The sequence below is a fragment of the Telmatherina bonti genome (genome assembly GCF_933228915.1).
Source record: "Telmatherina bonti genome assembly, chromosome: 23".
Lineage (NCBI taxonomy): Eukaryota > Metazoa > Chordata > Actinopteri > Atheriniformes > Telmatherinidae > Telmatherina > Telmatherina bonti.
The window spans coordinates 11,312,236-11,335,305 of NC_136632.1; the positions used below are offsets into that span (position 1 = coordinate 11,312,236).

The 23,070-nt window shown below is 39.8% G+C and overlaps 1 protein-coding gene across 1 annotated transcript in view; it reads left to right on the plus strand.

The window, feature by feature from the left end:
* adipor2 (adiponectin receptor 2) overlaps positions 1-18,663 on the plus strand; it is a 32,192-nt gene extending 13,529 nt beyond the window's left edge. Inside the window, exons 2-9 of the mRNA XM_079262830.1 lie at positions 5,240-5,310; positions 5,398-5,686; positions 13,020-13,187; positions 14,077-14,248; positions 14,887-15,073; positions 15,177-15,364; positions 16,209-16,402; positions 16,518-18,663. Of these exons, the coding sequence (XP_079118956.1) occupies positions 5,600-5,686; positions 13,020-13,187; positions 14,077-14,248; positions 14,887-15,073; positions 15,177-15,364; positions 16,209-16,402; positions 16,518-16,646 (1,125 nt within the window). The 5' untranslated portion in view covers positions 5,240-5,310; positions 5,398-5,599 and the 3' untranslated portion in view covers positions 16,647-18,663. The remainder of the gene's footprint in view (positions 1-5,239; positions 5,311-5,397; positions 5,687-13,019; positions 13,188-14,076; positions 14,249-14,886; positions 15,074-15,176; positions 15,365-16,208; positions 16,403-16,517) is intronic.
* Positions 18,664-23,070: the final 4,407 nt, after the last annotated feature.

Sequence of the window (23,070 nt, forward strand, 5' to 3'; positions counted from 1 at the left end):
CACAGACTGACGTGTCTATTCTGTTTTAAATGCACTGGACATTGAGCTTAGAAATGTTACGTAATCTGCAATAGAAGAGCAAGAATGAGAATGTATGTGGTCATTTACAGTACAGTAGTACGATCAAACACTTATCTGTTCGTATGTGCACCTAATTTGCTTGACATGTTCAAAATAAGCTGAGTAAGGTCAGTTGTTTGGTTTCAGATGACATGTAAAAAAAAAAAAAAAAAAATCTTGTATTTTCAGCTAGAGCCGAGATGCAGATCAGTATAAACTTGTTTTGATGACTTTTAAATGGCTAAGCCTGTGAAACCTGTTTTTACACCCCTGACATGTGGCAGTCGTCTGCCTTGAAAAACCTGTGTTCAAGTTCATAGAAGAGTTTAACATCACGGTGACGTTAGATATCATGCAGTGCAGGGTAAATGCATACAGTCTGATCATTGTGTGTTTCTATAAAAAGCATAGTTTGCCGTCTTTTACTTGAATATTATGCCCGCTGTCTTTCTGTCATGTCGTCGCTTCAGGAAATTCTGATGAAGAAATATCGCTTGTGTGCAATCGTGTTAGAGAAATTCGGTGAAATTGATTTTCCATTTCTCTGCGAAACACAATTTGTTTTGCGACCCTGTGTGTGTGTTGGAGGGAGAAAGCAATGACACAGTAGGTGACATGTTGCAAGTCGTTTCTGATGAAGTGACTCATAGCACGCACATGTTGATGGAAAAGAAGTCCCACTTTTTTGACAGCTTCTAGCTGAAAAGCTGACTGCAAACACTGACAAAGGTGAAGCTGGATAAACATGCACGTCTCAAACCTTTTTTAAACTCAGGTTATTTAGTTATTTCCTGGTAAATCTAGAGCAGTGGGACTTCACTAAACTAGACAATGTTGCCTGATTTGAGCTGAAGGAGAGCAGCAGAAACGGCTCGTATGTGTTTTTCACCTCCTTCAAGTTCATTCTGAAAATGTAAACTCTAGTCTCCATCTGTAGTTTGATCAGATAACCAGCTTATTTATTTGTTTAAGGACATTTATATTTATCCAGTTGATGCAGAAGCTACAAAGCTTGACCTTTGTCCTACATTTGCTTTCCGCCCAACAGTAGTGAAGGAAACATTTACTTTCAAATAGTCTTTGACCTACATTTTAGTGTTTCATTACTCAACACACATTTATCTAGTTAGTTCACGCGGGCATAGTTTAGATATGACAGCTAGCTAGACAGTGTGACAGAGCAGGTTTTCTGAGTTACACTTTCTGCCCTTCCTTCAAATATTTATTCTTTATGTGCAGAGCAGAGGTAATATTTTCTCCCACTTCTGCTCCCTGCAGTTCTGCAATTCATATCCTAATAAAAGACAGCAGCGTCTTGTGGTTTAACAAAGCTTGTTTAGAAATAATTTGTATAAACTGTTGGTCTGAATTTGCTGCTCAATGCTTATTAAGAAAAAAAAAAAAGTGTTTTCACTTCCTCTTTTTCTTTTTTTTTTCCCACCCATATATGTCTGTTTTCCTCAGCTGTTCTTCATTTTGAGCTTTTGATGCAGACAGATAGAACAATGTACTTGTCTCATTATTTACTTACTTTTTTATTTTCACCTAATGAACTCCTGTTTGGTTTGTCGTTTAGTTTCCATGAGGGATTTATGAAGGCAGTTCCTCACTAATCTATGTTACGGACTTCACACTGATTTGATGTGATTTTAGTTTTCTCTTCCTGATAACTTTGCTTGATTTTTGCACAAATTTCTCTTTATTTTATTCTATTTATTTATTATTGTTAGCAGGCTAATGAATAAATTTCCAAAAATGTTTAAATTTACCTTGAAAACACAAAGGGGGTGTTTGCGTGTAGTTTTGCAAGAAACGTTGCATCATGCAACGTATCCCAATGAGAAACGGCAGATAGGAGAGAGCGTTATGAAAAGATCATCACAGGTTTGATCATACAAACACCAATCAATAATATTCCTTTCAGAAACCAATCAGGAAGGTTCAGGGACCTGGTGCAGCCTTCTTCCAGGGAGCAGAGCCCCTCGCCTCTGCACCAGATGATTAATATCTTACGATGAGAGAATCTGTTATATTTAAAGCAACAAAATGAAAAATAAAAGAAGCAGGCGAAAATATGCTTTATTACAATGTGCTTAAATGATATTTCAAAGTACAGGAGGGCAAAGTTTTCCTTTAGATTTCTTCTGCTCTTCTCATGCATATACAAATGTGCCTGATCAATAAGCTTGACCTTTTATTTTCTGTTTTTTTATTTTAAAACTCACAGAAATTCATCTGAATACTTTATTCTGAACTGATGAGTTAACTTGGATTACAGCTCATATCAGTAATATTACCATGTAAATATTATCATGTTCAATACTGAAATTTCTGTCCTTCTTCACAACACCTGCTGTGCACTCAGAATATTGTAGGTATTGACCTCTGGGTCAAATCAATAACATTTATACTTTAGGTAAAATGATCTACATTTATAGAGACTCTGCTATAACATCAAGATTGGTCTTTGCTCATGTTTAATGGATTCAATGTTCATTTTTAAAAGTGAGATTCTTATAATATGTGGTTAGATTTTAGCTTTTAAAACTTTTACAGTGCTTTGAAATATAGCTGACAACATAGTGGGATTGCCAGCTTGATTTTAATCTATATGGGGTACACAAGCACAAGACGCTGAAATTATAGATTTAATAAAAGAAAATGTACCTCCAGGGTACACTATTGAAGATATGTAATCAGACCAGCTTTCAGGTTTAGGAAGCTGGTCATGATTTCAGCCTTTGCGGTCATTTTTCTGTCCATGCGGAGTCACTGATTGGCCAGTTAATGATACTTTCTGAGATAGTTTAACTGCGTCAGAGCAAAGCAGATGGCAAACTTGATACTTTAATAGAGGAAAATAACAGCACACAGTTGAGCCATTGTGGCCATAGTTACCCTCCATGAAACGCTGACATTAGTCATCTTGCATCCTGTCGTGGACAGAAATGTGTCAGATCTTCTAACAGAAATGAAATGAAACTTCTTTGGAAATAGGCTGAATCCTGAGAAGCCCTGTTTGGTTTGTGTGATAATAGAAAAAAATTGTTTATTTTTTATCATCTACTCACCATGTATTTTGAATTCCATTGTTTTATTGTAATGGAGGATCAGTCCCACATTCTTCTCATTTTTGTTTGTTTTGCTACAGATTGTTTCTTACAAGCAGAGCCAGGGATTGTGTTCATAGGTGCGCTTGTGTAGTTTGTTTTAAAAGACATTTTAGTCTTTCAAAGAAGAATATTAATAATGGTACATGAAGCTTTACTTGCCAAAAGTATGTTGTTTTTGTATGTTGTTTTTTAGCAAGATGTTTATGTTAATTTTTTAAATCAGCAATTAGTTTTACCACCATTAACTTCACTCTGAGTTACATCGAAAACAAACCTTATCAGTGTTTTCATTTTCTCAGAAGGGCAATTTGTTCTTGTGTGGTTTGATCGCAAGAGACCATTACCCAGGGAACTCCCTACAGCTGCAAAAAATATCTATCAAAAGTGGTTCATACCACAGCTAGTCAGGGGAAAATGAGGATTTGCTACCCACTATATGCCCCAGTGCTACTTCCGCTGTTAGTTTGGAGAAAAAAAGGAAATGTTGATGAGATTATCTGTGAAGTAGACATGTTTAATTTCGATTTAGAAACTTTCCAACTGAACAGTCACCGTTTCAGTTCAGCTTAAATTGTTTACTTCATCATCATCCCTGCGTAGAGCTGTGCTACTGGGCAGTTCCAGCGTTATGGATGTTATGTTCAGATAGAAAATGAAAATAAAATTAACATTGACAAGGCATTGATTTGAATTAGAAATGTGAATATCCATATTTTAGTTACACTTATCAGGATAAGGATGAGCCTGCAGTATTAAATGTTTTGACCCTTTGGATTTGAAGAGAATTGACAAAACACCCAGCGTTATGGATGCTATGGAAATAGACAAGCTGTTCAGACTCACTAAACACAAGATGAAAACTGAATTTTTCTTTTAAAGACTGACGTGTTTAATATGATTTTTTTTTTTTTTTTTTTAGGGAAAGGAAATACGGACAGCGCCGTCTTTTCTTTAGTGTCATTAACCTTAATTATTTAGATAATTATCTCAGCCCAGGAGTTTCTGAAGTGTTTGCTATTGATTGATTTTTTTTTTTTTTTTTTTTTTTTTTTTTAAACCATGCCAATATCCTGTTTTCTCCCTCTGTACTTGTGTTATGACTGTGTTATAGGTTTGGTCTTTAGTTGTGTATGATTGCAACTGATGCTCATGGATACATTTTTGTTTACATTTCCCTTTTGAGTCTACAACCTCCTGGTGTATACGTAGTGGGAGGGGTATGTGGTGCAGATGAAGCAGTCCGGGGCTCGCCTTGGGAACATGTTGACATTGACTTGGCCTCTCTGGAGCACAGTCTTGTTTTCTATGAGCAAAGTGTGGAAAGGCGACTACGCCGCTTCATTTCTAATCATTTACTGAAGATTAAAGCTGTTTTGGCTGTTTTGGTAACATGTTGTAAAACATGCAGATTTGAGTCTTTTATTCAGTTCTTAGTGGAACCATTTGTATTGGAAACATTAGTTATAGTTCAAGATTTATTATAAGTTGTGTTTAAAAGCAGCTTTAGGTTACAGTACAGCAGCTGTTTAGATTCATACCTGGCTGCATTTTATTTTTGGTTCTAATCCATCGCCTTGCAGCCCCCTAAGCTGGTTTTTCAAGCTGAAACTGTGAAGTAAAACAGTTTCTCAACAAGGAACACATCTACTTCCTGTTTTTGCATCCTTGACACCTCTCGTCGTTAAGCAAGTCACCATGGCAGCAAGTTGGCAGCTCCTCATTGGTTGCGGCTATCATTAGATTAAATGTGTGAAGGCCTTGATAACACTGGTATGACACAGCACGAAATACTAGAATTTCTTTAAATGACTTTAAAATGCTTTGAATGACTGAACATCGGATGTTTCTGCAGGACACTGAGTGAAAAGGACTGAAAGTTGACCTTTTTGAACAAAGACTGTACCTCCACTAATTATACTCTGGATAATTAAACTCAGACACATTACAAACATTGTAATTTTCCTTGTTTTATATATGATTTTGTTAGAATTTTAGGTTTATTATGAACACCTGAAGCTAACTTTTTCTCTCTCTGCTCTTTCCCCTTTACTCTGCCTGGATTGCAGTTCCTCTCCACCGTTGTCTCATCCTGAATCAGATCTGTTTCTCCAGTCCAGCACCTTCATCTTGCTTCAAGGTTTGTCTTCCATTTCACTTTTTCACTCTCATTTATTTCAGTCCTTTTTATTTAACTTCTGTTCTTACTTGACTTTTCTTTGTTCAGGTTTTGTCTCAACTATTGTCTGCACCCAGAGGGCTCCTGTCCAGTTCCAGCAGAGTTTCTTCCAGTTTCCAGTGGAGGACACGTCCAGCGTTTCAAGCTGGACGGAGGAGAGACGAGTGGGGCCGACGGCCCAGCCTTTGTGCTGCGACACAGAACTTCAAACCTCGTAGAAAACACCACAAATGATACACCAACAGACACCATGAGTCCACGGGAGAAAGGAGACACGCCAACCTCAGGTTCTTCAGCCAGTCACCTCAGCACCGCGGAGTGCCCCTCACACAATGGGGTTAGTATCCAACACACGCATGCTGCCATGTGGTTGGTTCAGAGCCAAATGGAACGAGTGGTGTGGGTTTACCAGGTCACACCGTAAACATATGCCACCAAAACACACATGGTCACATTAATAATGTAAAAGGTGTTGATGATGGGGGTAACTGATGCTGCCCAGTCTGGCAGTTGGATGGTCAAAGCAACATACTGGAATATTCTTCTCTATTTAATGTGTTTTCATCCAGATTAATGCAAGGCTGATGTGATTCTTACACTGACACACATACATTTAAGAATGAGTCATAATTTCTGTCTTTAACACTGTTTTCTAAAGGATCAATCTCAAGATGAAATGCATGACTTTTTAGACTTAACCTTCTAAAGTTAAGACTGTTTTAAAGGTTTTTGGCCTTTGATAGTACCACATTAATAAATCCACTGTTTCACCCTTTAGTCTTAATATTATCAATCCATACCATAGAATTCAGAAAACGCAGCATAATTTAACGTCAAATGAAGAATATTAAAACAGAAACGACAGAACAAAAACTAAACAGATCACCTTTACATAGACATGTACACAGAGCAGAAGATTAGTTATTAATGGAGGAAGACACGTCTATAGAGACAAGCTGAAACAAATAAACTTTAAATGCTGTCAGCTATCGATGAGGCCAGTTTGACATCAGGTGCTCAGGAGCGTCTCCTCAGAAATAGCTGCTCAAAGAGAATATATTATTACATAATCCGTTTTTACAGCCACTTCTTCGATCTTGATTTTGCTCCCTTTGGTCACTAACCTCTCTCCAAAAGCTTTCAGCCCTCGCCACCTCCTTTTATTGACAACTTCAGCCCCTTCAAGGCTCTGCATGCTCGATGATGAGTCACCCTGTGATGTAGTAATTAGTGCTACATTTGATGGAGGCAGACCTGCCTCTGCCTTATGTTCAGTATTACTTTGAGTCCAAGAATAAAGTGATGTAGTCACTGAATATGTTTAAGAATAACAGTTCCTGTAATTGCCTATAAACTTTTTTGGAACGAAAGCAAACACATTATCAGAAATCTCTGTGATAGCATCCCATGAGCTCAGCCTGTCGAACTCGTCAAACAAATGTGCCAGACACGCTCCCTCCGATGCATCATTTGTGTTCCTTTTTAGACTGCGCGTGTGCGTACGAAGGCAAAGCTGCTATCCTATTGTTCAGTGTGAAAGACAAACAGCGGAGAGCCGTTGAGCTGAAACACAATAGTGTCTCTGTGCGTTGATTGTTTGCTTGTGTGTGTGTGTTCGTGTTCAACCCTTTTACCTGCTGTAACACAACACGGATACCTGAGGAGGAGTTCGAGGCCTCCTGCCCCAGTCAGAAAGGGCAATCTGTCTTAACACCCCGCAGGATGCTGTTTGAATTTTTCCACACTTGGTGTAGGTAGTAAGGGTTGTGTGGTTGTGTGCATGCATGCACCATAGTTTTTGGGTTGGCATTAAACATCTTGTTTACAGTTAGATTTAGTAGGTTACTGCTCTTAATTTCAGCCTGTTTTACTTTCATTCATGTGTTTAAAAAAATAAATAAATAAAAAAAATAAATAAATCAAAATGTCTTTTTTGGTCTTTCTTGACTGATCTAAGTCTTTCCTTTAATCAAATCTTTAAAGTAATAATTTGACGTTTCCAATAAATCAGATAAATAAAATGATAATAAAGATGATTAACACCAGGTCTGTCATCTTAAAGAACCATTTATTAATATTTCTCATGATGTCATCAATAAAGTGTAAACAGTTTATATACACTGGAAATCCAGCATGTTGTGTACACACCAGTAAACACAAATGCATGGCAACGTAGGAGAGTAGGGATGCACCGATCCACTTTTTGGGAGTTCTGATCCGATATCTGTAATTTGAATATCTGCCGATACCAATATCAAATCTGTTTATGTGAACATTATCGTAACTATGGTTATTATTGCTGTTATAACTGTGTAAGATTTCATTAGGTTGTAACAAATGACCCATCCTTTCTGAAGTTACCTCACCAATACAAATATAATAACATTACAGATCTAACAATTTCAACAAGTTTTATTTTGATTTGGCACATTTTACCTAAATGCAACTATAAATGTCTGGTTTTGAAACAAAGATCTGGCTTTTAGTCAGTGTAACAATAAATGTCACATTTCAACATTCAAGTCATTTATTTCTTTTAAAACATGTCCGAAGCATGTCATCAAACACATCTGCACTAGTTTGACTAGTGTGGTATCGGTACGCTTTTATTAATACCAAGAACGAGTACACACGCTTGGTATTGAGCCGATGTCAATGCTGGTAACGGTGCATCCCTAGAACAGAGGAAATTAAAACCAGCTTTAGCAGCAAACAACCATAAACAGCCCTCAGTAATAGGAAGTTATCTTTTGCAGGTCCTGTTTTGTTTTTTGTTTTTTTGTTTTTTTTGGAGGGGGTTATTTTATTTTTCATGCATCTTGGTTTTATGTGTTATAACCTTTCACTTTGTCATTTTGTGGCCTCTCGTTTAAATTAGCTGCAGATTCACTTAATTATACGAGTACTTTTTAATCCTAATCCGTCAACTGTACAGTTGGATTTTATTTAGTCTCTAATCGTGGCTTCCTGCCATCTACAACTATAGCTAGGTTACCAAAGTTGTTTTTAGGTGCCAAGTAACACTCTTGCTTTCTTTAGATACTTTTAACATTTAGTGGTCACATGTCCTGGTTGATCTGAGCACAAGTGGATCAGATCTCAGTTACCCACTCTACATGCGAATAAACACACAGCCTACATCATGCTGGCAGCGTTGATGGAGGCTAAATCCACTTTGCCTGCATGTCACAGTTCAGTAGATGCTCCCAGAATGTGTCTCAAGGGCAGATTGTGATATGATGTGAATGTACCCCAAGTCCACATTGAGTATATTCCCCCCCTGTATTGAGGGCTGTAATCACCCCGGGCACATGTCCAGGTCCAAGCAGCCAGAGCTGAAGACAATCTCTTAGATAGCAGCTGAGCTCACGTTTGTCTCATGAATTTTTAAAAGTATCTGCCCACCCTGCAGGGGACGAGTATGTCCAGTTTAATGTCCATTCTTTTTCTGATGGGACACAAAACAACTTTGAAGTGGCTTGAAAAACATAAAAAGCTTTGATTTAAGCCTCCCAGCTGTGAACGGTTAGATAAAAATCTGTGTCACTCTGCTACGCTAATGTAGATTTTCCATGCTCTCCTCGTAGTCACGGGCAGTAACACACAGAGCAGTGTCTGCAGGCCAGGCCGTGTGTGTGTGTGTGTGTGTGTGTGTGTGTGTGTGTGTGTGTGTGTGTGTGTGTGTGTGTGTGTGTGTGTGTGTGTGTGTGTGTGTGTGTGTGTGTGTGTGTGTGTGTGTGTGTGTGTGGGTGGGTGTGGTACATGCTGTTTTTTAAGGGTTTATTTTTCAAATTCTGATTGTCTCAAGCCAACTCGGTGCATGTGAGTCACATGTTGGGACTGCGTGCCGTGCAGAGTTTATGGTGTACAGGGGTGAGCTCTTCCCTCCTCAGCTCGCTGTGCGCTCAGACTGGAGTTAAGGGTCCACAGGGTTTTAGCTGGATTCCTGTAGGCAGGCGGCTGCTTCCTGTATCTCACCGTCAACATACTTTGCTTACCTGGAATGTAAAATTTCATGATGGCTTTCTGCCCCCCACCCTTGCTTCCAAACTTTATCTCCTGCCAGCCGGCTGTTGGGTCTTGTGAGCTGAATAAAAGGGGAGGGGTTACCTCATATCACACAGAACACATGCATGAGTCAGGTGTGTGTCCATGTGATGAGTAATTACGGTTAAGTCAGTAGTTAGCGTAGTTTGGGGGGGGGTGGTACGTCTCTTTTTCTAGTAAAGAAAAATCTGGTCCTAAGGGACAATTTAGAAAAACCGCCTCATTTAATCATGTGTAAGCACATATCTCAAGAGCTAAACTTTTGTACACATCAGTAGCATCCCAGACTACTTTCTTTTCTCGTGTTCATGTACAAAAACATCGGACACATTCCTGCAAATGCTCTACGCAGTAAGTTATCTTATTCTCTTAAGCTACTGCTGCTGAATCCAGAAAGCATTGTTAAAGGCCTGAAGGTGGAGACGTGTAATCTACATAATTTACACATGCAGAGCTTCATGTCAGCTGCAGAACAAGAGAAGTACAACAAAACACAAAATGCATCTTTCAGCCGTTCATCTTGTCCTCATTTCCAAACTAAAAGGTCCAACCTGAAGAAATAACTGCATTTGCTTGTCTATTATTATATTTTAAACCAATAAACTCACTCTTTGAAATTATGTAACATTTTTTAAATTTCTTGTCCCATAAAAGAAGAAACATCCAGTGTTTTTATGGGAAAAAATTCAAATGACCAAGTAGCCCAGCTCACAGGCTGTGCCTGCTGTACCGTATAAATCTATTTACACTCTTTATCAGACTCACTGCTGCCACATTTATACACACACACACACACACACACATTTTCAACAGATACAGAAAAAGGGATGCTGATGTAGAGGAGTCAGGAGAACTGAAACAATCCCCCAAAGCCAGAGTTTGTTTTTGTCTGTCTATACTTAATAAGCAGAATGTGGTTTTAGATCATTTTTACTCTTTAAGTCGTCTGACAATTCCCCAAAAAACCAGTTTGCTCTTATTGGTTGGCTACAATGCAGACTAAAATGCTGAAAAATCTACTTCTGTATGTCAGATCACATGAAGAGGCTCCAATTGGATATTATATGAACGTGAACAGAGTGTTTGTAACAATCTCCGGTTGTTATATGTGGAGAAAATGGCGGCCGTGCTTGGTTGTAGTGTTACAGCCACTGGGATGATGGGGGGTCAACACGTGAATGTGTCAGATGGTCGGCCAACACTCGGGGCTCTTTTAGTCACACTGTGAGCTCTCGGCTATGGATGGACATTTCAGGGAGGGATGGGATGGGATCATATCTTTAGCTACACACACACACACACACACACACACACACACACACACACACACACACATCCGTACAGAGAGAAATATGACTCCACAACCTCTGCCCTAATGACTTGTTGGAGACTGGATGACTGAGGTTAAGTTGTGTTTCTGTCTTTCTGCTGTGTATCTGCCTAAATACAAGCTCATAAATGTTTCAAGGATAGTAAACATTTCAAAGAAGACCGGTCTACTCCAGTGCCACAGTCCATCTTCTGTCTCCATATTTTCCTCAAGTGATCTTGATGTGATTTCAGCAGCTTCTACGGCATTGATCAGATCCAAACCCTCTGTTGCTGAACTGCAGCCTTGTGGCTTTCCCAGTCTGCGTTTAGTTTGGTGCATCTGTACATGTGGTTTCCGTGGAGTTGTTTGTGTGAAGGTCACTAGCACAAGTTAGGTCAGTCACTAGTGCAGGGATTTCTTAATGATTACTTAATGATAATGGTTCTGCCTGTTCCACCGATGAGAACTTGATCAAAACACGTGATAACAGTGCAGCTCTCTGCATTCTGTATTCATGCAGCTTGCATGTTGCATGTGTACGAGTGCGTCACCATGCATCATTCAGCTCAGTGTGTGTGTGTGTGTGTGTGTATTTACATGATTTAATCTTGAATACTCTGTAAGGACACCCTTTTTGTCCTTCACACAAAACAGATCAGCTGATTTTCACCCCCCTCCTTTTAAGAACAGCCTCATCATCTTCAGTGGACTAGGAGCATCTGGATTTAAGCTTTTGCTTATGTTTCATGCACGCATGAACACATGAGAGCTTTCTGTTCGCACAGATACACTGCAGAGCACACGTGACTATTTGGCAATTATCCATTTAACCCACCACTCACATATTGTGCTGAGTTAGAAGCACACACACTCACACACACTGAAATAATCTCAGGTGTCACCTTGGTCTTGGCTTTGAAACACAGCAGATTTATGGCAGAGAGGTTTTACAGATGCATGCCCTCAGCTGTGTGTGTGGATGTGTGTTTTTGCCCTCTTTCTTTCTTACATTATAGTTGACTGAAGTCAGTCTCTGTGCTGGCTTTAGTTCTACACACACACACACACACACACACACACACACACACACACACACACACACACACACATATATGATAAACAGACAGATGCAATAAAATAAAACATGGACCAAGGACCTAAATGACGAAATTCTGCAGTTCTTTGGGGGGGGGGGGGGGGGGGGGGGCCTACATCCTGGGATTAAAAACTCCATCTCTGTTGAGAGAAAAGTGGGAAAGAAGTTGGTCTGTTTGTTAGTTAGGAAAAGCACGAATCTCATCTGCACGATGTTCCCCTGAGCCTCATCGACTTTCCCCCACCTGAATCATCACATTGCATCGTTACTGTGGTCTGTGTGAAGGATTGTTTATATGTCAGCGATGATAAACGGCCGCATATTTACCCTCAAACGCATAACGCTGGAACAGTTATCGTGTTATATTGGATTCATGCTGTTTATGCCATTAATGGGAGGATTAGAAAGATGATTTCTACACGTCTTTATTAAAATCAACTGTTTCATTTGGAAATCTTCTGTTTTTTTCTTAGAGTTGTAATAAAAAAATGTTTTCCGTTGCAAACTGTTGGATTAAAAGTGTCTAATCCATGCAGTCCATGTGCTTCATGTTATAGTTTATACATGTAAACAGATTCCTCTCTTTACTTTTTTACGTGTTCTCTTTTCACATTAATTACATCCTGGGATTAAAAACTGCACAATTTAAAATCCAATTTCAGGTATTGGTTAATGATTGTTGATTTATTTATTTAAAATAAAACATGCAGGTTTATGGTTATTTTATTGTCTGTTTTATAACTGGTTTTGCCATAAATTCAAGAGAAAATCACATCTCAATCACTTTTTTTTTTTAAATCTGAGAAGAGCCAAAAAGGTTGAAATACATTTTTCCCATAATTACATTTGAAACATTCTTCTGTCAGTGTCTGCTGTGAATCTGCGGCACGATGATTAAACCATTCAGCCCAACTCATGAAATTCTTTTGTATGTCATGTTGAACTGAGGCAAAGACAGTTTTCCTGAGCAAATAATTAGATTTCAGAGTTATGGCACATAATTACTTGCCGCTGGTTTACAGTTGTAATAAATAATGGCGAGCGATGACCCTGGAACAAAGTTCTCCCGTCGCGCTGAATTATATGTCTGCATGAGTCAGGAATATGTAAGCCTGGATCAATAAACAAACATGCAATCAAATGCAGGTTGATGTGAAACATAACATTTTCTGCTCTTTTTTCTAAAACTATTTCCCTCCTTTTTTTCCTCCCCAGTGTGTCCCAGAGTGTGACGAGGAGAGAAGGACAGATGAAGATGATGGCAGAGGAGAAGGAGAGAAGACGCAGGAAGACGACGAAAAAAGCGATGAAGGTTTCATGGGAATGACTCCATTGCTGCAAGCTCACCATGCCATGGAGAGAATGGAGGAGTTTGTACATAAGGTAAATGCCAAATACAACCCCCCCAACCCAACCACCAGTCCTTCTAATTAATGTTTCTGTTCAGATGTTTAGACTTCATTTCCTTTGCTTGCTAAAACTCCTTCCCCTCCCAAGAGTTGTTGAGGAAGTTTTTATATCGGAGCTCATTAAAGCCACACTGTAAAAGAAACCAATAAAACCTTTAAAACAACTTAGATAGTTTTATAATCGGAGCAAACTTCACTGAGATTATTCTGTGTTGTTTTTAATCACCCTAACAGAGCATTGCTCATGACTTCCAGCATCAAACTGGGAAGTTTCTGAAGAACAGCGCAGCCAGTTGCAGAAAAGAACCAGTTTGACAGTGATCCCCACAGTGAAACTAGCTTCTTAAGAAGTTAATAAAGACTCTAAATGACTGGTTTGCTCCATGACTTCTTTGGAGATAGTTTATATCCTGTTGCTTTCTTAATCAAACTTTCTCAGCCAACAGATTATTACATAGTAAGAGAAAAGAAAAAGACACTCAAAGCCACCTTTAATGTCTGCTGGTGTCATACTGGGAGTCTTCTGAAATCGTAACCAGCAGGGAGTAAATTAGAGAAATTATTGACTGGACACAAACTGTTGGCTGTTTATCGGCTTCACTTCATTTATTTACATGCCTTGACCCCAATTCTGTTCATTTGACACTGACACCTACACTACACACACACTCGTGATCATACACTGTACACCACTCCCCTTGAAAAACACACACGTCATATATTTGGCTCATCCAGTAAACAACCAGCTGCTTCTAATGGAGGACATTTAAATTTGATTATATGCAATTTTCTCATAAAGCTCCTATCTGCACTGGCCTTCAGGCCTGACTGAGACATTTCTTTGTCCTTTGATAACCCATCAGGTCTGGGAAGGTCGGTGGCGCGTCATACCTCACGATGTGCTCCCTGATTGGTTGAAGGACAACGACTTCCTGCTTCACGGCCACAGGCCTCCGATGCCTTCGTTTCGCGCCTGCTTCAAAAGCATCTTCAGAATCCACACAGAGACGGGAAACATCTGGACACACCTGCTAGGTCAGACACAGAGCCAGTCACTTGCACTCCCTCGACTCTAAACTAAAATCCTCATTCCTAATCGTTGCGTCAGCGTGAAGTAACAGGATATGATTCAGTCTGACCTCCCAAGTCGCTCTGCTTTTATGCTTCAGTTAATCTTTTCATTTAGTTTTTATCCAAAGCAACTTAAATATGAGATTTTGGGTGAAGATCTTGGCTTTTTTTTTGTTTTTATGCAAACCTTTAATCTATATGTGAAATCTGTTGGTGTTTTATTCACCGTCTGTAATGTAAATAAACCTCTGTTAAGTTTTTTCTTCGAGTTGTTTCAGCTCTGCTTCCACCTAGTGGCGTGTCGGAGATGGTGCACCTCAGTGGTGGAGTCATTTTAGTTCTGTTAATGTTCGTTTATGTTTAATCAAACAATAAATATTCACCTTAATGATACAACTAAATTTGAATGATTTAATTTGATCTGAGCTAGAGGAGGTGGAGACAAGCTGCAGCCTGATGAGTCTTAGTGAAACATGCTTTGACAAATACTTCCTTACATGTTTCTCTTTGCTCTTAGCACCCACATCATTCTTGCCATGCCTCCTTAATCTCCTGTTGCCTCTCTTTCATGTGTCTTTTTTTTTTTTTTTATCTCTCTACAGGATGTTTGTTTTTCCTCTGTTTAGGTCTCATGTACATGTTCAGGCCCAACATGTCTTTCGTGGCTCCGGTCCAGGAGAAGGTGGTCATAGGAATGTTTTTTCTTGGAGCCATCCTCTGCCTCTCTTTCTCCTGGCTTTTCCACACGGTCTACTGCCACTCTGAGGGCGTGTCCAGAATCTTTTCCAAGTAAGAAGCACGTGTATTTATCATCACGGTTATGACGTACAGTTCCTCATGTTGGAGTGTGCACAAGTCCTCAGATGGTGGGTAATGATATTGTTCTTTTCAGATTGGACTACAGTGGGATCGCCTTCCTGATCATGGGCTCCTTCGTCCCCTGGTTGTACTATTCCTTCTACTGCTCGCCTCAGCCTTGCTTCATCTACCTTATAGTGGTGTGTATCCTGGGACTGGCTGCCATCACTGTCTCCCAGTGTGACTTCTTTGCCACTCCACAGTACAGAGGAGTAAGAGCAGGTAAGGAAAGATAGTGACATTTTAAGGTGCTGTAATCTGTGTTTTTATGAAGTGAAAAAGGTTGATTTTTGTGCTCGTCTCTAAAGAAAAACATGTTTGTGTTTTCTCTGTTGATTTGATGCCACTACCTTCAATCACTGCTCTCATTAGCATCAATTCCACACAGCAAGCTAATGTTATTATGTAGACCCCACGCAGACAAAGTCAGCAGCTTCTGAACACGACAGAGCAATATTACTCTTAAAACGTGGTCACTACATGTAACATAAACTTGCAACATAAGCTGGTCTGATGGACACCAACCTTTTCTTCCATTAATACCCTACATCAGTGTTTTCAACCTTTTTTAAGCCAAGTCACACTTTTTTCACTGAAAAATCACAAGGCACACCACAAACCAAAATGTTGTTGTTTTTTTGTTTTGTTTTTTAAAAAAAAAAAAAAAAGTCCATATTATTCATATAAAGTCTATCTCGTCTAAACCTTTTGAATAGAAATCGGTTAAACACAAAGAAGAAGAAATTTTATTATCTTTCACTGGGACCTGTTTGGATGAACACAGAGCTGCTTTTTAGACCAATAAGGTGAAATTGGGCACATCTGATAATCTCTCACGGCACAGAGGTTGAAAAACACTGCCCTACATCATGAGACAGATTTGCATATCGCCTGGCGAGTGGCTAGTTTGGCAGGCCTTGAAGAAATAATGATCATATGTCTCCTACTTAAATTCTTGACCAATCAGGTAGCACAGTGGGCTTTTAAATAGATTTAAGTTGACAGTAGTAGCTTGGAATATATGTAATGTTATGTAGTTGCATAATGTTGCTCTCCCTGTTTTCAGGTGTGTTTGTGGGTCTGGGCCTGAGCGGCGTCGTTCCCACCCTGCACTTTGTAATTAGTGAGGGTCTGATCAAAGCAACCACCATTGGTCAGATGGGCTGGCTGCTGCTCATGGCAACGCTCTACATCACTGGTGCCTGTCTGTATGCTGCTCGCATCCCCGAGAGATTCTTCCCTGGCAAGTGTGACATCTGGGTGAGTGTCGAAAGACAACAACACGCAGCCATGCATCGGGCACATTTATTTCTCATTTTGCTTCCATGCATTTAGCTCGTGCTTATTTCTGTCTCTTTTTTTCCCCCTCTCATAGTTCCACTCCCACCAGTTGTTCCACATCTTGGTGGTCGCCGGGGCTTTCGTTCATTTTCACGGCGTGTGCAACCTGCAGGAGTTCAGATACACGGCGGGAGCGGGGTGCGCTGAGGATGGAGCTCTTTAATGCACACGCCCACACACTGACTCACTCATTTACTGACACACATTTTACAGGGAAGCACTGGTTCAAAAACATTTAAAAAAAACAAAAAAAAAAAAAAACAATGCACAGAATCACACGCTCCTCAGACAGAAATGCACACATGCTGTCACCACGACAACAGAAGACCGAAGTGGCTTTTCCTGCTGCGTAACACACAGGACGACCTCCAGGGGGTTGCTATTTAAACTGACTGCCTCTCTGTCAGTCTGTCCATCCCCACCTCTTGTGGCTTTGTTGCTTTGGTTATAAAAACACTTCTGAGACAGCATGTTTTATAAAGCAGTTTTTGAGACTTTTTTGTGGTTTGGGAGGGGGCGTGACATTCAGAGCTCCTCTCCAGCAGTGCTACATTTTACTTTAGGCTGATTTATCTGATTACAGGAGGAAACTTTTTCTTTTTAAAGAATATTTTGGGGTGTTTTTTTTCCTGAATGCTGTTTTCCAATTCACTTTCAGATGTGAAAAAACAAAGAATTGAGTGGAAATGACTTTAGTTTTCTTCTATGATCGAGTAAGTTTGCAAAGAGGGATGTTGGGGAAATGGGAAGGGTGTGTGCGCTTAATAGTCACTTTTAAAAGAGAAAAAAAAAAAATCTTTTTTCATGTAAATAAAATTTCTAAATTTTGGGTTATAGATTTGTATTAAATATATTTTAAAAAAAATAAAAAAATGCTATAAAACTATGACAAAAATACATATGTTAAATGATAAATCAAAGAGGAGGAGAGGCGGTAAATCTATAATTGTGGAGGGAGAAAAAAGCGGGTCGTGGGAAGCGCTTCTGACAACTTTATGTCATCTGGGTGTGAAAGGTGGACATTATCAGGGCACAACAGCTAAATCCCATTTATACTGTGTCCAGTGTAGGTGGGAGCTCCCGATGTGGGTAAAGGTTACCTTTCTGGTATAAAAACCATTAAACATACAAAAAAGAAGGCAACACAATTATCATCCCACCCTTTCTTTTCCAGTCTGTGCGAGTCTGAGCACATATCTTAAAGACTTTGGGCTTCACAGAGCTGTAATAACCAAAATCTTAAATTGGAACTGTGATATAGAAAGGATAAATCTTTATTTGTTCTCTTGCTGTAAATGTATCTAAATATAAAGCGTATTTCTATTCCACCAGTATAAGTTTATTTTTTCTATGACATGCCCTCAAATGATTTATTAAAACAACATCTAGCATAGCTAAGATATTTTTTTATAAACAAGGCCCCTGAGCATATCTGTTATTTAGTGATAAAACTGGTATGAAACTGCTGTTACTTTAATACACTCAGTTCATTTTAGTCCATCTCATGTATGACATAAGAGGATTCACTTCCACACGAGACCTAAGAATTTAAGAAATATTTATTTTTTTCTTCTTCATTGAGCTGCATCCTCGTTTATCTGCTATTATGATATTGCAAGCTTTAATTTTATGTTTTTGTTTTTTCTTGTCTTCTTTTCAATTTCATCAGGTGACCGGAAATGATGACAATTTCTCTCTTGTGAAAAATGATCAAAAAATAGAACAAAACAAAAAGCAAAATAACTTGATAGTCATTTCAAAAAGTTACAACTTCTTCAAGGGCTCACAAATAGTCTTAATAGACTTGGTGATTAATACAAGCTGAACTTTTTGAATTTGAGTTTTCTGGCAATACCAAAATGATTTTCCTGTGCAGTGAAAACAAAACGTCTTCAAAGTTGTCATAAACTACGTTTCCATGATTGATTTAATTTTTATTTGACCACTTTTCTTAAGAATAATTAAATTGATTTGCTCTTTGCTTAATGCAATTTATTATATGGGAAAATAAATTTTCTTCCCTCGTTTTTGTTACTATTTTATCTTGTTTTTATTAATTTATTTCTCTTGCAGAGTGCATATTGTCTGTTGAAGCACATATTCCAAACTGATGGGGGTGTTTGGTTGCAATAGACCTTTATATCTGCTGTATTGTTCTAATAAAAAGGTTTTTGACTCTGGTTGATGTGCAAAAGGCTTCCTCCTTCTCTGGCATACACACATGCACAAACATATACAGCTGGCTATTTTTGCAATGGGGGTCTTAAGATCTTTAAAAAGAAAAGCACTTGTAACTGATATAGTTTTTTAAATTATTTTTTTAATATTTAAATATTTTACTTTTTTTAAAAATCTTTTTTTATATTATTATTTTTAGATTTAGTTTGGTTTATTTGTATAGTATTTACTTTAATAATAAGACAAATTAAAACCGCAAGCGGTGATATAGGCCCTCGCACCATGGCGCCGCTCGGCATAATGCCACCGCCTCCCCTGGCAACATCCTTCCCATGCCTCTCTCAACCTAAAGTGCAGCCAGACTGCACTTCAGGCCATTTAGGCCTTATGAACGGTCACTTCCTGTCACCAAGGGGCGGGGCTAATTTATAATCTAATTATTGACATACAGAAATGTGAAGGATATGCCTGGCATCATCTGTAGCAAATCTGGTGCAGGTTGGTTGTTTTTTGTGGGAGTTATGTCAGTTTTCATTGCATCACATCTGCTTTGCTGCCCCGCCTCTCCTAAACGATATCCCCTATTAAAAGAAATAGCACAACTTTTAATCACACATGCCTCTTGAGCATCCTGACTCATTTGGGTTAAAGTTAGACAAAATTCTTAGGAGAAGTTCCTCAAAATGCATGGCAAAGAAAATGACAGAAATGACCCCAAAAATGGCACCTTTTTCAAAATGGCCGACTTCCTGTTTGATTTAGCCCATATGTCCAAGAGACTTTTTTGAAGGTGCTGGAAGGGTCTACATGTGTGCTGAATTTTATCCATGTCAGTCAATGTAGTGGGCGGGGCTGATTGATTGAAATATTGTAGGGGGCGCTATGGAGCAATTTACTATCTTTTCCACTATATTGTAATTTTATTCTATTAAGGACATAACTGTCATGACTCATGGCAAGTATGGTGAAGATCAAAGGTTTCATGGCTTTGTTACAGGTACTTTCTGGTTCACGATATCAGACACTTGTTGTTGCCAAGGGGTGGGGCTAATTCATAGTCGTATTATTGCATTGTAGATTTTGTTCAGCATGGGACTGGCATCAAATGTGTCGATTCCTGTGCTGATATGTTGTTTTATGTGGGAGTTTTAACAATAAGTCTTTGTTAAAGAGACATCAACTTTGAAGGCCCGCCCCATCTAAACTAAATCTTCTATTAGAAAAAATAACACAACTTTAAATCACACATGCCTCCTGAGCAAGTTGGGTGTCAGTTGGACAATATTCCTAGGAGGAGTTGTTTAAAATGCATGTCAAAGAAATGACCCCAAATATGGCACCTTTTTCAAAATGGCCGACTTCCTGTTGGATTTAGCCCATATGTCCAAGAGACTTTTTTGAAGGTACTGGCAGGTTCTCCAACTGTGCTGAATTTTATCCATGTCGGTCCACGTAGTGGGCGGGGCTGATTGATTGAAATTTTGTAGGGGGCGCTATGGAGACATGCTCCATTTATTTCATAATGTTTCAATGGGGCTTAGTTCAGGGCCTTACTGTCATCAGTCATGGCAAGTATGGTGGCGGTCCAAGGTTCCATGGCTTGGTCACAGGTACTTCCTGTTTCATGGCGTTGGACCGCCATTCGCCATGTCCCGTTTAGCGTAGCGACTTGAGGTTTTTATTGTGGCATCATGAAAGGGTTTGACATGTTTTGGAGGAGGCTCAGTGTTTGGGACCATTTGCTTAGAAGCATGACCCTCAAACGTGGAAAAAACCACTTCGTGTTGTAAGTGGGCGGGGCTTAGGTCTACACTAGCAATGGTCACATTAATCTGTTCAGGACTGATCCCTTATTAATCCCTATAAGTTTTAGGGTGATCAGATCAAAATTGAGAATTTTATAGTGATTTATGATGTCACGCCGCCGCATGGAACTTCGCCATGGCGTCACGGGCACGCCGTGCAGCGTAGAGCAACGTCCTTTATCAGATCTCTTCACCAACATGTTTTGTGATGCCTGAGTGAATTTGGGCCATGTGGTGTCCACCAAGCCAGAGTTATGGGTGTGTGAGCAAAAAACAACACTTTTGACCTCCAGGGGGGCGTGGCTATTTCATAATCAAAATATTGACATATAGAACTCTGTAGGAGGGGACTGCCATCATATCTAGCAAATTTGGTGCAGAAATGTTGCTTTATGTGGGAGTTATATCCGTTTAATTTTTCATGGCGAGACATCAAACTTTGAGGCCCCGCCCCTCGTAAACTAAGTCTCCTATTAGAAAAAATAACACAACATTTAATCACACATGCCTCCTGAACATCCTGAGCAATTTGTGGCTCAGTGGGATAAAAGCTCTAGGACGAGTTCGTTAAAATGCGAGGTGCTAAAACGCCAAAATATTGACTTTGACCTAAAATGGCCGTCTTCCTGTCGACATTTCACCATGACATTAAGAGGATTTTTTGTTCGCCCTAGCACGTAGATCATGTGTATGAATTTTCATAAAGATTAACGACATGCAGTGGCGGGGCACCTAAAATAGGTGGCGCTCTCATTCAGTGTCGCCCAAACATTCTGGAGCACCTCAAAATATCAAATTTTTCGTATTCCCTTGGGGGGGTACGCAAAATTTGGTGAGTTTTCGAGCACGTTCAGGCCTCCAAAAAAGCACGCGAAGTGTCCGAATAAAAATAATAATAAACACTGCAAATACAATAGGCCTTCGCACCGCCAAGGTGCTCGGGCCTAATAAACAGAACAGCTCTGGAAGAGCTTCCTGTTAAGATGGAGCTGAGAGGTCAGAGGTTAACAAGCTAATTAGCATGTTAGCAAATGGCGGCTTGACTGCACTTTGCCGTTTAACGATTGAAGGTTAATTTTAGTGGATTTGTTTCCATTGAATGATTTCATGTAGTTACGAATTATTGTTGATTTTTTAAATTGAATTTTGACAATTGGATGGAAGGATGAAGTGTAACAAACAACCCGATGCTAAGTTTGGGGCAACATGGCGACAAAACGACCAGTACTTCGGGTAAGTTTCGGACACTTTTGCAACATAAACACAAATATTATTGTTAAAGGTTTGGACAGATAGATGGCCATCTATATGTTAGTTTCCTTTTCGTGCTTGAACATTGCCCAAATTTATTGGGTTGATTGTCTCACCTGACGGTGTTAGCATTTTAGCTATTTGATTGTCTGTGTAATCTATGCATGTAAAGTCACACCTGCCGTTTTGTCCCTTGCCGCTGCCCGTAGTTGGGGCTGTTCGTTAAATGCTTCTTGCTAAAGCCACACGTCTCCTCCGGCTCCCGTACGTACAACAAATAAGTACATTACATGGTGTCAGAAAACTCTCAAGAACAGTAACTACGCGGCCACGATGATGCAGTTCGACCACCCGAAGATCGACTGGGAAGCAGCGGACTTATATCAAGAGTTTCAGAGGTTTAGTAGTCACGCCTGCTTCGTGTTCGCGGGACCTCTGTCCGCGCTAGAGGCTAAGCAGAAGGCGGGCCGGATTGTTACGTGGATCGGTGAACAAGGGAGAGAAATATACAAAACTCTCGAATGGGCTGACGGTGAGAAAGATGACCCGGCGAAAGTCCTGGATAAGTTTGCAGGCTACATCAGACCGCGAAAAAATAAGCGGATCGCCAGACAACTATACTCCCACAAATCCAAGCACACCTGCTGGTCTAGGAAACTTCACGGAGCTCTGACGCACCACAGGAACTCTGCCAGGTAAATACACAATAAAGATTGATCCTGATGCAAAACCTGTTGTTCATCCAGTGCGTTGACAACCAGTTGCTCTGCGAACCAAAATCGTTGCAAAGCTTCATGAGATGGTGAAGGACGGCCACATTGCAAAAGTTGACCAGCCAACGGAGTGGGTCAGCTCCATGGTTGTGGTCACAAACAAGGACAAACTGAGAATCTGCATTGATCCTAGTGACCTGAACAGTGCCATCAAACGAGAGCACTATCCAATGAGAACAATTGAGGAAGTTGTGTCGACTATGCCCAATGCAAAAGTGTTCTCTGTGCTTGATGCAAAGTCAGAATCTCTCCAGATTGAACTAGATGAGGCTTCATCTTTCGTGACGACCTTCAACACTCCAATAGGAAGATACAGATGGCTGAGACTACCTTTCGGCATAAAATGTGCACCAGAGATTTTTCAGCGCATCATGGATCAAATGCTTGAGGGCATCTGCGGAGCTACCGGCATAATGGATGACATCCTCATAGCAGCGCCAACCATCAAGGAGCATGACCAAATCCTCAAAAGGGTCGTGGAGAGAGCCACAAGCTATAATCTGAGACTAAACTTCAACAAATGCCACATTCGTCAAACGGCAGTGCCAAATGTGGGACATTTGATAACAGCTGATGGACT